The sequence below is a fragment of the Balaenoptera musculus genome, chromosome 3 (genome assembly GCF_009873245.2).
Source record: "Balaenoptera musculus isolate JJ_BM4_2016_0621 chromosome 3, mBalMus1.pri.v3, whole genome shotgun sequence".
In the NCBI taxonomy this organism is placed as follows: domain Eukaryota; kingdom Metazoa; phylum Chordata; class Mammalia; order Artiodactyla; family Balaenopteridae; genus Balaenoptera; species Balaenoptera musculus.
Window position 1 is genome coordinate 43,352,556 of NC_045787.1, and position 14,986 is coordinate 43,367,541.

The 14,986-nt window shown below is 40.1% G+C and overlaps 1 protein-coding gene across 1 annotated transcript; it reads right to left on the reverse strand.

The window, feature by feature from the left end:
* Window positions 1–5,806: 5,806 nt before the first annotated feature.
* On the reverse strand, window positions 5,807–6,926 carry ACTBL2 (actin beta like 2). The gene is given in 2 exon segments (XM_036848855.1): window positions 5,807–5,941; window positions 5,943–6,926. Coding segments are annotated over 2 exon segments (1,119 nt in total).
* Between the last annotated feature and the right edge of the window lie 8,060 nt (window positions 6,927–14,986).

A 14,986-nucleotide genomic window follows, 5' to 3' on the forward strand; every position in this document is an offset into this window, starting at 1 on the left:
CCAGGGCTCGAACCCGTGTCCCCTGCATTGGCCGGCGGATTCTTAACCACTGTGCCACCGGGGAAGCCCAGTGATGGTTTGAATATTGTGATGGGCATCATTTATGGTCTAAACTCCTCCTCTCCCTTTTCTCCTTCTCCCTAATATCCCAACTGGTCACAAAGCTTTGTTGATTTGTATTTCCTACTACCATAGAGATTTGATAATTTTATTTTTTATTATTTGTAATTTTGGCTGATTAGTCAAATCACTAAGTGCCATACCTAGTGTCAAACATTAATAAAGTAGTTCTGAGACCAGGCAAAGGGAAAGAATGTTCTTGTTATTTTTACCATATCTTTTATTAATTGATGTAGTTTCTCTTTCTCTGTTTCAATTTTTGTTTCTCTGAGACCATCAAAATTTAAAAATTGTATATTTTGTATTCATTTTGCTGCAGATAATTTCTTCCATTTTGATAAAACTGACTATGTAGCCAAGGATGTAATGTTTTGATTCTCATCATTAAATTAATACCATTTTTTATAATAGGGGTATATTTATGATTTCTTCTGGCATTTTACTAACTCATTATCTAGAAATTGTAGATTTCACATATAATAAGCTCTTATTACTCGGGTAAGTGAAGATTTATAAAAAGTTTATATTTCTGTGGAAGCCTTCCTTTTTTTGAACTACAAACACTGTGGATTGCCCTAGAAGATCCCAGCATTGTTACTGGTAAACATAGCTTTATCTTCACTGTTGAGGCCAGCTTTTCCCTCATGATCCAGGTATGGAAAAAAGTAACGTTGAGTAGCTACTATTTCTCAATTAAAAGAATAGGGGGTAATATTCGGGGATGTTCTGAGTGGGTCGTAGAGAATATTCAGGAGACATGAAGTTAAAATATCATGTTGGTGCCTGGCTTTCTCTGCTCACCCCAACCTATAAAATAGCTAGGAAAAACCTCTCTTACTGCAACACCCCCACGAAGGGGATATGAGTGCGAATTTAAATCCTTTTTGCTGGGTCTTTGTATCATATCTTCTCCCTTCTTCACCAGATGCTGTGTCATATGGCATGTATATGGTTACAAAGGCCTCATTCCCAATCCCAGAGAGAACAACTTGACTCTTGACTTACATGTTGTCAGATAGCCAATTAAATAAGATTTTCCATTTTTCAAGTAGTGTTAGGGTGTTGTCTAGATAAAATATCTGTCATCGTATCACACTGGCACATCTGTTGACTAGATTTAACTGAGTCTAAAATTTTAATATGGTTAGAACAGCAGATTTGGAATGAGATGAAAAACAAGGCAGGCAACTCAAGGAGCCTCTATAGTTTTTTATTACTTATGGTATTAGTTTAAAAAAAATGACAGCTATAGTTCAGACAGGTCCTTCATATTTAAAAAGGAAGTCTTAAAGTATCAATTAATTTTAATGAGCAGACTCTATACTGATATGTACATATATATCCCTAAAGACATTCCAGCTATACCTACTAACATCTGGAAGCAGTGTTGGCCAAACCGCATGCTTAGTTTCTAACTTCAAAAAACATTTTTTGAACAGAATCTTTTGTAAATTCTGAAAGGAAGCTGTGAATAGTTACCAGAAAAGTAGACTTTTCAATATATTATAATATCTGAGTTATTAGGCAGTCAGATGCCTGAAACTCAACTCTAGAGCAATTTGGAGTTTAGAAAAAAATATCAGCAAGAATGTGAATAAATTAGAAGAGCTGAATATGCTATTGTACTCACTGAAAAGCCTTTCTTTTCTTTTCTTTGTTTCTTTCTTTGTTTCTTTCTTTGTTTCTTTCTTTGTTTGTTTGTTTCTTTGTTTGTTTGTTTCTTTCTTTCTCTCTCTCTCTCTTCCTTCCTTCCTCCCTCCCTCCCTCCCTCCCTTTCTTTCTTCCTTCCTTTCTTTCTCTCTCTCTCTTTCTGTCTTCTCTCTCTCTCGCTCCCTCCCTCTTTGTTCTTCTTCTCTCTGTTTCTTTTTTTAGGCTAAAATTTTAGTAGCTTCATGACTAGCTCACACTCCAAAAGATGAGGTTGATTGATCTTCTGATCAATCAGAAGAATGGGGGCTTCCCTGGTGGCGCAGTGGTTGAGAATCTGCCTGCCAATGCAGGGGACACGGGTTCGAGCCCTGGTCTGGGAAGATCCCACGTGCCGCGGAGCAACTAGGCCCGTGAGCCACAACTACTGAGCCTGCGCCTCTGGAGCCTGTGCTCCGCAACAAGAGAGGCCACGACAGTGAGAGGCCCGCGCACCGCGATGAAGAGTCGCCCCCGCTTGCCACAACTAGAGAAAGCCCTCACACAGAAACGAAGACCCAACACAGCCATAAATAAATAAATAAATTTAAAAAAAAAAAAAAAAAAAAAGAAGAATGGGAAACTTTTATTGACAAGCAAAAACTTTTAAAATCCAGCTCTGTAGGCTGAGAGGCATAGGAGAAGTGAATGGAAAAGAGAAGAGATAAAGAAAGGATAAAGAAAAAAATATGCCTTAGAGGAAAGACAACACAGCAAAAGTGGCAGATACTAGCAGACAGGAGCTGAGAATAGAGTGGTAAGAAATAGATAATGCAAAACTGTGACATTCATGATGTATACCAGACTCCATGAATTCACTCGTTTATTCATTCAAACCACGTTTATTGAGTTAATCATCTGTGTCTGACATTAGGAAAATCTTGGTTGGTTCAAAGGTGGACGAATACTATTCCTGTCTGTCCTCCAGACACTCATTGATGGGTGAGGGTGGGAGACTGTGGACACATGTTGTAGGTGCGATGATGCTATATGCATGCAAGTGATACAGTGGGAGCACAAAGGAGGAACTTATCACTTTTCCTTGGAAAAGTTCATCGAGGGAGGCTGGGAATCACTTACAATGGTGTGAAATTCATCTGTAAAGGCTATCTCAGTGCTGTGCCGTCTGGTGAACCACTGGTGAATAACAAGCCAATTATATTACCTAAAAAGATGACATTGATTCTAAAATTTAAAATTGCAAGATAGAATGTTTCCTCATTAAATTCATCCATCATTCAGTCAATGTTGATGAATAGGAGAATATCCAAAGACCCTAGGTTTAAATTGTTTGCATTATGGAATTCATATTTTCAGCTAATGATCCAGGGCTCAATATTTCTCTCTCTTGGAGGTTCACCTTACCTGTCCCAGAAATTTTCTGTGGATGGGGAGATACGTTTTTTTTCCTGGTAATTGACAATGTAGGTCAGAGTGTTTGTGAGAACTACTCTGCAAATGGGAATTGTTGCAGCGTATAAATTCAAGCTATTATTATTATTGCTATTATCTCTGCCTACTAATGACCTGAAGACCAGTTCATCCACTAAAACCTAACTTTTTAATTGAGATTACAAGGAATGTATAACCTTATCTACTAGCTCTCTTTCTTTCTTTCTTTCTTTTTTTAATTTACTGTTAATGTTTACATGGTCAAGTGTATCAGGTGTAAAATTATAACATATGGATAAATAGGTTACACATATAAAAAGTGATTCTCTCTGGATCGTTCTACATTTATTTGGAAGAACTGAGGAGAAATAGGAAATGCAGGTATGAATTAATTTTAGTTTATTTAAAATTAAAGAAGAAAGAAAACTCTAAGTCATAAAATAAAGTGCCTTTGGAGGTTAATTTTGGTTAAATGAATTAAAAATTGTGTTGTCATATAAAAGAAAATAAGAAACAATCAAATCCTTTGAAAATTTTTAAGCAAAAAATGCAAAAAGGCTCCCATTTAGAGATTTAAAACACAAATATAAGCTTCCTAACTAAAAGGAAAAGAGAAGAAATTCCTCTTTTCCTGAGAATGTGATAATGCCTTAATAAGCAACCCCCCTCCAAATATTCTAAAATTTCAGAAAAAGACCCCTGAAAAATACAAATATCTCTGATATTCAGATAATGACAAACCACAGAATAGACTGAAATAAATGTTCTAGTACTTAAAATTGGTTGAAAATCACCATTGGATTCATTAAAAAATTTTAGAGAACATAGGAAGACACACTGATGTTTTCTAAGATGTTGATATCTTAGAGACACTTCACATTAAGAGGTATTGCTAGGGCTTCCCTGGTGGCGCAGTGGTTGAGAATCTGCCTGCCAATGCAGGGGACACGGGTTCGAGCCCTGGTCTGGGAAGATCCCACATGCCACGGAGCAACTAGGCCTGTAAGCCACAACTACTGAGCCTGCGCATCTGGAGCCTGTGCTCTGCAACAAGAGAGGCTGCGACAGTGAGAGGCCCGCGCACCGCGATGAAGAGTGGCCCCCACTTGCCGCAACTGGAGAAAGCCCTGGCACAGAAACGAAGATCCAACACAGCCAAAAATAAATAATAAATAAATAATAAATAAATTAAAAAAAAAAAACTGATGAAAATTTAAAAAAAAAAAAAAAGAGGTATTGCTAGTTACTGGACATAATAAAATTATTCTAAAATCTTTTCAATAATAAAATTGGAAATACTATACTGATACTAGAATTTATAATTTTCAAAGATGCTGCACTTTTCCCACAGTGAAATCCTTGATAAGAGAAATATCCAAAATCATGGCCTATAGAAATTATTCAAGATATGCATTATTATGCTAAGCAATAGAAATAAAATTATCCTTGTCAAGCTGTAGCATACTGACATTAATTAATTTAATATTACAGTATCTTTCTCTCTCTTTCTATTTTAAAAGTTAGGCCTTAGCTGTAGTAGTTTTGCTGTTTTACAAGTATAATGAAGTTCGATAAGTTAAACATTAAAATATGTGTTTGACCAGCAGAACTCCATTCTGAGCTGAAAATAGTTGATTTGTAAACAATATTAATGGAACGCTGCTGTTTCATTATGCTAATTTAATAAGGAAAACAAAATAAGGAGTTACTAAAATGGTGACTGTTGGGGAATTAAGAAATTCACATTAGCTGCTCAGATAGCCAGATTTATCAGTATATTTTAAGATAAAATATTCTGTTTCCTTAGTGCTTATGTAAATATGGATTTTCTTCATCCATATAGTTCATTATCTCTATACAAAGAAGTAAAACAAAACCAAAATTCTAACTAATAAGACATGTTTGCTAAATACATATACATTTTTTACAGGATGGTACAGCCTGCTATTGTTAAATATTTTAAGCAAGAACTAGTATTTAAATTATTTATTTATTTATTTATTTATTATTTTTGACTGTGTTGGGTCTTCGTTTCTGTGCAAGAGCTTTCTCTAGTTGTGGCGAGTGGGGGCTACTCTTCATTGCGGTGCGCGGGCCTCTCACTGTCGCGGCCTCTCTTGTTGCGGAGCACAGGCTCCAGACACGCAGGCTCAGTAGTTGTGGCTCACGGGCCCAGTTGCTCCGCGGCATGTGGGATCTTCCCAGACCAGGGCTCGAACCCGTGTCCCCTGCATTGGCAGGCAGATTCTCAACCACTGTGCCACCAGGGAAGCCCCAAGAACTAGTATTTAAAGCTTGAAAATTCTGAAAGGCCATTTCTCATTTTACTCCTTGTCACTTATTTTCATTTAAGCAAGTCTACATTTCTTTGAACCCTAAAGGTAAAGAAAATAGAATAGGATCTCAGAATCCTCCTTAAATTGATAGAGGTCAAGATATGGTTAGCTGGTGGGGAGCCCACAGTACTTGGATGGAGATGAGTTTGCTGGTTTACCCACTAGCGAGAGTGGAAGATTTACCTTGACTCAATTGCAGGTGGATAAAAGCAGAACCATTGCTATGACCTATAAGTTGGGGACAGTGTAAACGCATTGGCATGGAAGCCCATTCAGAAACATTTCCTGTGGATGCTGGGAGGACCAGCCTCACCATACTCCTGCTTACTGATCCACATCTGCTGGAACGTGGACAGGCTCGCCAGAATGGAGCCCCCAATCCAAACGGAGTACTTCCGCTCCGGGGGAAGCTATGATCTTGGTTTTCACAGTGCTGGATGCCAGGGCTACAGTTTCCTCCTGCATCCAGTCAACAGTTGCAGGGTACATAGTGCTGCCTCCAGACCGCACGGTGTTGGCATACAGATCCTTGTGAATATACACATCGCACTTCGTGACAGAGTTGAACGTTGTCTCGTGGATCCCACTGGACTCAGAGCCCAGAAAGGAAGGCTGGAAAATGGCGTCAGGGCATCGAAAGCGTTCATTCGTAGTGGCGATCACCTGCCCATCGGGAAGCTTGTAGCTTCTCTCCAGTGAGGAGGATGAAGCAGCACTGACCATTTCTTGCTCAGAGTCCAGGGCCACGTAGCACATCTTCTCTGTGACATCGCGAACAATCTCCCGCTCAGCTGTGGCGGTGAAGTTGTAGCCTCGTTCTGTTAGGATCTTCAGGAGGTAATCAGTCAGGTCTCTGCCGGCCAGATCCTGACGAAGAATGGCATGGGGCCGGGCATAGCCTTCGTAGGTGGGCACAGTGTGATTGACCCCATCTCCAGAATCCATCATGAGGCCTGGGGTCCAGCCCGAGGCATAGAGGGACAGCACAGCCTGGATAGTCACATACATGGCAGGTGTGTTGAAAGCCTTGAACGTGATCTGAGCCTTCTCCTGGTTGATCTTGGGGCTGAGGGGTGCCTTGGTGAGGAGGATGGGATGCTCCTCCAGTGCCACGCGGAACTCGTAGAAAGCGTGGTGCCAGATCTTCTCCATATCATCCCAGTTGGCGACCACTCCGTGCTCAGTGGGATACTTCAGGGTCATGACCCCTCTCTTGCTCTGGGCCTCACCCCCCATGTAGCAGTCCTGGCCCATGCCTACCATGACCCCGTGGTGCTGGGGATGCCCTACCGTGGAGAACACAGCTCGGGGGGCGTCATCACCGCCAAAGCCGGCTTTGCACATCCCTGACCCATTATCCACCACCAAGGCGGACAGCTCGTCGTCAGTCATAGTGCTGGCCAGAATCTTCCAGATGAGCGAACGGAAGTTAAATATAGAGTAAGTACCAGACTCTGGTGGGCAAGAGAGAGAATGAACAGGCTGAGAACACTTCAGAGCTGCCTTCAAAGAGGGGAGCCTGTGCTGTGATGACAGGTATTTAAAGGTACACATTGGCACCACCCATGTCCTTTTCCACCAGTTCTCAGCATTTCTGGGTGGGATTGCCTCTGAGGTATTAATCATGATGATGATGATACAAATCATTAGTAGACCTTCCTTCATAAGGAGAAAATTGCCTACCAAGTGGCCAAATCTCAGGTTACTGTAGTTAGGCAACCCACACATGGCTGTCAGCCTGCTTTGACGCAGTGTCTAGACAACTATGGTGATGCAGTGGGGGATATAAAAGCAAGATGAGAGGAAGCTAGTGTGAGGTATGGGTAACACTGCCAAAAGGGCCACTGCCTCCCCGGTTTACCTTCCTGGTCTATTTTCTCTAACTTTGACTTTTCATTCTTAATGTATTGTTCTTATGAGTTTGACTTTGCAAACTTTACTTTTTCAAGATTTTTTTTCCCATTAGATTTCTAAACCCCCAGGATATCATCATGATAGAAACTGTTTTAATGAATGAAAATAATGAATGGCCAAGAGGGGCTTGATAGCTGTAATTATAATGCATTTGCATCGTGTAAAATTTAGGATATTTAACAGACTTCTAAGCCATTAGAGAGCAAGAAAAATCAATAAAGTAAACCACTACATGTTTTCTTTTCTGATGTAAATTTCTAATAACCAAATTTCATTAAGCATTACTCTGGGTAGACATTGTTCATAGAACTAGGTTTATTGTGTCCATGTTGATTGCACAGAGGCTGATTGTTCAATCACCTTGTGTGACTTATTAAAGTGCAGATTATAAAAATTTTATTTATTTATTTGCAATAACTCTTGAGTTATACAGCAATGAACAAAGTTTAGCAATAAGGTAAATTTTAAAGTAATATATTTGCACTGATCTTTAAAACGTTTTGATCTTCAAGATTCATGTACTGTGTTATAACATCAAATGTATCTGTAATTGTTAACATGTACACAATTGAAATAGTAAGTACTATGTTAGCTTTCCTTCAATTTTAGGTTATATTACCTACCCCTGATCATTTCATAGGAATAGTATGTCTGAGTTTTAGTTTTAATATAGAAATATAGACAACCTGGTAATATGTGTACCATGATAAAATGTAGGATATTACTAATGTCTTACAAAGAAAGAACAATTAAGGGAGTTCATTCCTTTGTTTCTATACGTATTAGGTAAATAAGATATAATCTCCCCTGTCAGCTCTTCTAACGCAAATAAATTTTTCATGCCCATGTCTGAGTTCTCCAAATCCTTCCTTTTGGTTAATTAATTAATCAACTAAATAATGGTCACTTTGTAAGAGGTAGTAGCAGCCCTACAGTACTGGACGTATGTGTATCCTGTAGTTCCAGGCTAGAACCAGGCAGTGTCTTTGCCCATGAGCTTCCTGGAGAGTCATGGTAACACCAAGCTGTGAGTGTCTAACCCTCTTCTTTGTCTACAAGTTGATATAGAATTATTTTTCTCTGGGTTTTTCCAGTGCTTTACCCTATAATGTGACTTTAAAACTTTCCTTCTGACAACCAGTCATGAAAAAATGTCTGCTTCACTACAAAATCCATAGCTTTGCTTTTTTTTTTTCCCCACTAGGCCTATCTTTTCCCTTAATTTTTTCTGTAACTGCAAAACCAATTCCTCCATCAACAGAATTGAAGAACTTCACCCTCACACCTTCACACTGAATGGTTTTGTGTACTTCCTTTTCTTGTAGCACAACGAAGCTTTTGATTAAAACAATATTTTATTGCTATAGGATGGTGCTTCTGGAAATGTCTTTTTCTCTTTTAGACGTGTTACAAACTACATGCACATCCTACAAAACTGAAAAAAAAACCCAAAAACAAAAAACCAAAACCCCACAACACTGCATTTAGCATCAGTTCCTATTTATGAATCTCTAGTCTGGAATATAAAACAAAGCCATGTTGATATAGGAGCCCATATGACACCAAGAACAACCTTTAGAGTCTAGATTTATGATAGCAGTCTCCTTAGAATTGCCTTTGAACTGAGAGCTGGCTAGTAATGAGTCCACACAGCATAACTGATGCCTTGAGAGTGAGGCTGATGTGTGCTTTTGCTAGAAGACCTTCTAACCTCTGTTCAATTTTGATGTCCCAAGAGAAATTTTCATCAATTATATATTCTTAAAATAAGACTAAGTTCTTTTAATTAACCCCCAACAATACAAGAGGAACATATCATAATTCAACAGCCATTTAAAAATATCATCTGTGGGACTGGTTAAATTTTTTAAAAGTAGCAAGAATTTGTATGAGTGAAACATAGGAAGATGGGTTTACAAAGGCTGGGCTCTGGGAGGCTGTTCCTGAAGGTAAGGATTTCATAACCAACTGGAATTTACACATGTTTCGTTAGTTACCCAAACCTAAAACCTATGGGGGCCTTTATGATTAACTTTTGGAAGCCCAGAATATCATTTTCTTTTACATTTGGCCTAGTTTGACTATCATGCAGCTATACAAAACCCCAAGGAAGGCATAGGTGTGGGATTATACATAAGGACAATTAGCTTGGAGCAGTGCCCTACTCCCCATCACAAGCTCCTCATCACCTCGCCTTTTCCAAGTAACCTTCTAGTGATTCAATCCACAAACATTTATTAAACATCTCCCATGTGCTGGGCTCTGGTGATGTACTGGTGAATAAAACACAGCCCTTATTTTTAAGGGGTTAAATGCCTGGTGGGTGAACGTCACCTCTCAGCAGGCTGACATGTGGTCACTCTGCACTGATGCAAGAGTAGCCAGCTTGTGTTCTGATGGGGTACGGCCTGGGCTGCACCAGACTTGCGACATATTTTGAATATCATTCCCCAGTACACAGATAATCGTGGTTGATGTATAGAGAGAAGGAGCATGGGGTGATATGACGGAGGAGGGAGAAGCCCTTGAACCTGGGGTGAGGGGGAGGGGAAGGGCGAGGCTAGGGAAGAGGACCCCTGAGCTGAGTCTCAGAGGATGAACAGGAGGCTGCTGGCGGTCAGTGGAGGGAATATCGCAGGTGTGAATGCAACCAAGTTGGAAAAAAATCAGAGAATCAAAAATGTATTTGGAACTAGGTATCTACACACGTGTCAGTAAGGGTTTGGAATGGGAGTCTGGGTCCCAGTAGGCATGAGAGAACTCTAGAATTGGATGTAACTTTCCCTCTGCGCCCAGAAGATTTGACTAGGGGCCCCTTGGCCATGTGTCCATAGAGGCCAAGTCTCAGTGATTACCTTCTGTCCCCAGACTCTCATCTCTTAACCAAACTGCTGAGACAGAGTTTTAATGAGGCCCCTTTCTGCTACCACCCTAGGGATTCAATTTAGAACTTGAGGCCAGCTACTTTCCTCCTTGCTCTTTACCTGTTCCTTTCCTTGTGCCCCACTCTCTTTTGTCCTTTGTAGGTTTTGCACACATGTATACCTCTTCCGCTGTGTAGACTGCTCTGACACTCCCCTTCAGCTGTACTCTGCTCTTAGTGGAGATTTGATACATGTTTAATAAACAAATACATGGATGGGTAGGTAGTGAGATTTTTTCATGACACACGCTGATCTATTCATTGATAGATTGATATAGCTGACCACTTTTGAAAAATTAAAAACTGCTTTACTTTATGGTTATATACTGTAATATTTACATCTCATATTGATAAAATGGCTTAATCGTATCTTGGGGACTATAATTGTTCACTCAGGAGAAGTCTCTAACATATAGCTTTAATAATTTCTTATGATAAATCCACCAGAAGCAATTACTACTAATAATTATAGTGATTTTCTGTTTATTTGTTTTAATATATAGTATTTTATAAAAACATATGAAAAATTTATAAGTACAGCAACCACTCCCTCAAATAAAACCCGACTTACCTGGTTTTTTTAAAATTAATTTTTATTGGAGTTGAGTTGATTTACAATGTTGTGTTAGTTTCTGCTGTACAGCAAAGTGAATCAGTTATACATATACATATGTCCACTCTTTTTTAGATTCTTTTCCCATGTAGGTCATTACAGAGTAGTGAGTAGAGTTCCCTGTGCTATACAGTAGGTGCTTATTAGTTATCTATTTTATGTACAGTAGTGTGTATATCTGACTCACCTGTTTTTTAAGGCAGGCGTGGGCAAGAGGGAGGAAGAAGTGGCATTGGTGAGGTGCCACGTGGTCAGTTCCAGGAAGCACTTGGAAGGATAATTGGGGTGCAAGAATTGTTTTAGTGGTGCAGCTACCACAGCTCCCAGCCCCCAGCCTGTGCTGGCCTGCTTTCTGTGAGGAAGACCAATGTTCACTCCACAGGGTGATAGGGCTCCCCACTGATGTTTAACAGGACTGGAAATGAATTTTATGGCAGTTCTTCCTAACTTTTAACCTTAAAGTGTGCCATAGATCAGCTTTTAGCTAGTTCGATTGACTTGTAAACAAAGTTGTTAAGAGGAGGAATGGATTCCTGTGTGCAGTCGATGAACCTTGGAATATATCTTGACTCTAAGGAAAGAGGAGGAGAAGCAGGGGAGGAAGGTTGTGCAAATGGAAATGTCAATATTCACAGCAGCTTGGCCACTGCTGATGTGAAGCAGATATTATCCAAGACTGAGGCAAGCTCCAAGCTGTGTTGTGATTTTGAAAGGTGAAGAGAGTAACAACAAAAATTGTGAATACTGATCACTTAGTTTGTGCCAATCTCTTTGCTAAATGTTTTCCTTACACACACCAGTTCTTTAATCATCATGACAGTCCTCACAAGGTACCCATGTTAGAAGGATTAAACTGAAGTTTAATGAGAAAAATGACCAAAGATACACAGAGTGATAGCGGCAGTGTCCAGCAGATCAATTCCAGAGCTTTGCCTGGAGATGGGCTTAAAGAAAAGTGCAGGACGTCTGACTGGCAGCCAACTAGGACTATGCCTGGGAAGGCTTTGTATTCCCTGTTGGGAAACATCATCTTAAAGTGTCCAAATACCATCTTAGAGCGAAGGCCAGGTTGAATATTGAAGTCAAAAGAAAACCAAATAAAATTCTTGAGAATTTTAGCAGGTTCTTCCATGTTATTGATTGGAATATCAAGACCTCTCATTCTCTAAGTGAAGAAAAAGAAATGGTGACTTAATGCCTGGACTGAGAAAGAATCTATTATCTAAAATAAGAAAATAGCATAAGAGTGATTTCAGGAGGGAATAGTAAGGCGGGCTAGTAAAAGGCAAAAACTAAATCATTATGGTAAATGAATGCTTTGGATTGCAGCCATGTGGGAAGTGAAGTCCTCCAGGTGTCCGTCTTCAGACCCCAAATGGCATTGTCTCCAAATATCTAGATTTGACCATGACATGCCAAGGGTGAATAGTAGAAGGTGTGGCAAGGACTTTCTACTTTCAAGGGATTTAGGAAGCGTGGTGAGCATGGGAGAGCCTGGGGTAATTGAATCCATCTGACGGTCTCTGAAGCAGGCCAAGAGTAGAAGTCAACCAAAATGGTTAGGAGCTACAGATTATAGAGGTGAAGGTGGCAAAACTTGAGAATAATAAAATGTTAGGTCGAAATAAAAACCTTAATGATCAGACCATCTTAAGAATATGAGTTGGAGTCAGGGATAATTCACTTGGGAGCTGAGATAATTCACTGAGTGTGAGGGGACCCAGGGCCTGAAAGGACTTGAAAGGAAGAACTTAACAGACAGAGAGGAAACCACTCTGAATGTAGGTGTGATCTGATACAGGCTGGGGCTGGAGAGATCACGGGTCCTTAAGGCTAATTTACTGAGTCCAGTCTTTCATTAAAACTCAAACAACAAAACATGAAAAAAGCCTTTCAGCCACCAAGTTGTGTTTGCTGTTTCTTCTTCATTCTGGGGAACCTGGCTTTGTGACTGCTCAAGTATCATGCCTGATTTCTTGCACATTTTCCTTAAGATCATCTATGAGTCCTTGTCTGCACAACGGGATTATCATTGTCAAATGCTGGAACACAGCAGTCTCTCTTCTCTGAAAGAGTGTTTGCTGCTCTGGGAATGTGCTGCCCAGGGTCAAGTACATAGAAGGGGAAGACCCAGGATGAGAAGGCTTACTCGGGATTTGGAGGCAACGTAACTTACTTTCCAGGGGAAAACTTTTTGACTGGTAGGATATGACTCAATGTAGTTTATTCTTTCTTAAGTCAAGGGAAGCAGTCTTTCTGGGGAATCTCAGGACACACAGCTAGGGAATCATTTCTGGTAGTTGGGACTAGTAAGGCCTCCTGAGGGTTTTCTTAGTTATCTTTTTGCTGATGGCAAGGCAGCACATTATCTGTTGACAGGAATGGGCAAGGAGACCCTTTGGGGTAGAGTTTAGGAGAGGAGGGGACAGAACTTACAGAGAAGGTAGGAAATCTAGAAGAAAGTGAGGGCAGTGGAATATCAGAATTACACCTGCCTGTTGATGGTTTCTCTTCCTTTAGTTATGTCACGAGGTCCAGGAAAAATAACACTGAAGAAGCTACAAAAAAGACAGTCCTAGTCTTCGGTGCAGGATCTGGATTGCTCCTCGGGGCCAGCCCTCGGTGTAATGCAGAGCATGCAGACTGGGCACAACTTCTTTGGTCCACATAGTGTTCTACAAAGGTTTTTAAAATTTTTAGTTTAAATATTTGCAAAATAAGTAGATTCCTGAATTCCTACTTCTCTTGGAAAAAGAAAGGAAGAACCTAGTGGCAAGACAGGAATAAAGACACAGACCTACTAGAGAATGGACTTGAGGATATGGGGAGGGGGAGGGGTAAGATGTGACAGGGTGAGAGAGTGGCATGGACATATATACACTACCAAATGTAAAATAGATAGCTAGTGGGAAGCAGCCGCATAGCACAGGGAGATCAGCTCAGTGCTTTGTGACCACCTAGAGGGGTGGGAGAGGGAGGGTGGGAGGGAGGGAGATGCAAGAGGGAAGAGATATGGGAACATATGTATATGTATAACTGATTCACTTTGTTATAAAGCAGAAACTAACACACCATTGTAAAGCAATTATACTCCAATAAAGATGTTAAAAAAAAAAGAATTCATTAAAGTTAGTGTATTAAAGGATAAAAAAAAAAAAAAAAAGGAAGATCAAGCAATATTGGACCTCATTCCCAAACTACAGTTGAATAGCAGCTACACCCTTTAGCAGGGGTGCGAGTTCTCCTTTCCCCCTTGACCCCATGTTCCTGTGGCGTTGCTCCCACCCAACTTCACCCATGCTCCGTGTAGGCATGTGAGTTTAATATGTTCTGAGAAACTGAAAAGGAGCATGTGTTTTGGAGGGGTGGGGAGGGAAAAAGACAGATGGAAGCCTGTGTTCTGGGATCCTTTGCTGTTCTGGGGATGAGCTGGTATTCACAAGAGAGAAAACATACTACGGGGCTGAATTTCTTTAATTACATGACAACTGTCCAATTTAATACTTAGTCTTTAGGAGTTTAAAAAGGAATTCAATTTGAAATATGGTAAAGGCAAGAAGGGAAGTTCTGTTCTTCATTGTTTTATTGAGTTTGGGATATGGTAGAATGGGTTTGTTTTACGGAAGGAAGGATTTTAACTAAACAATTAGAAGAAAATTGCTGAGAATATAATGCATTACAACTCTGTTTTTTGGTGAACTGTCTCTGTTGCTGCTTTGAAGAGAAAATTAAGAGGTTTAGTGCCTCGAATTTTCTCCTGTTCTCGTTGGACAGGTTGAAAAAGCCTGGAGTGAGTTTTTAAATGGTGTTATCTCATTCTGGACTTTTTCCCTCCTCTTTAAAGCAGGAATTCTTTCCTTATGAGGGAAATGAATGTGTTTTCACTTCTTCAGATCCCTTTCCTCTGAAACTATGGGTTCTTTGAAAAAGGGCACCCAAAGATGCCACAATATAAGAATTTGCCCAAGGAAAGCATTGGTTGAAGCATTCAGAGCAAGTCCT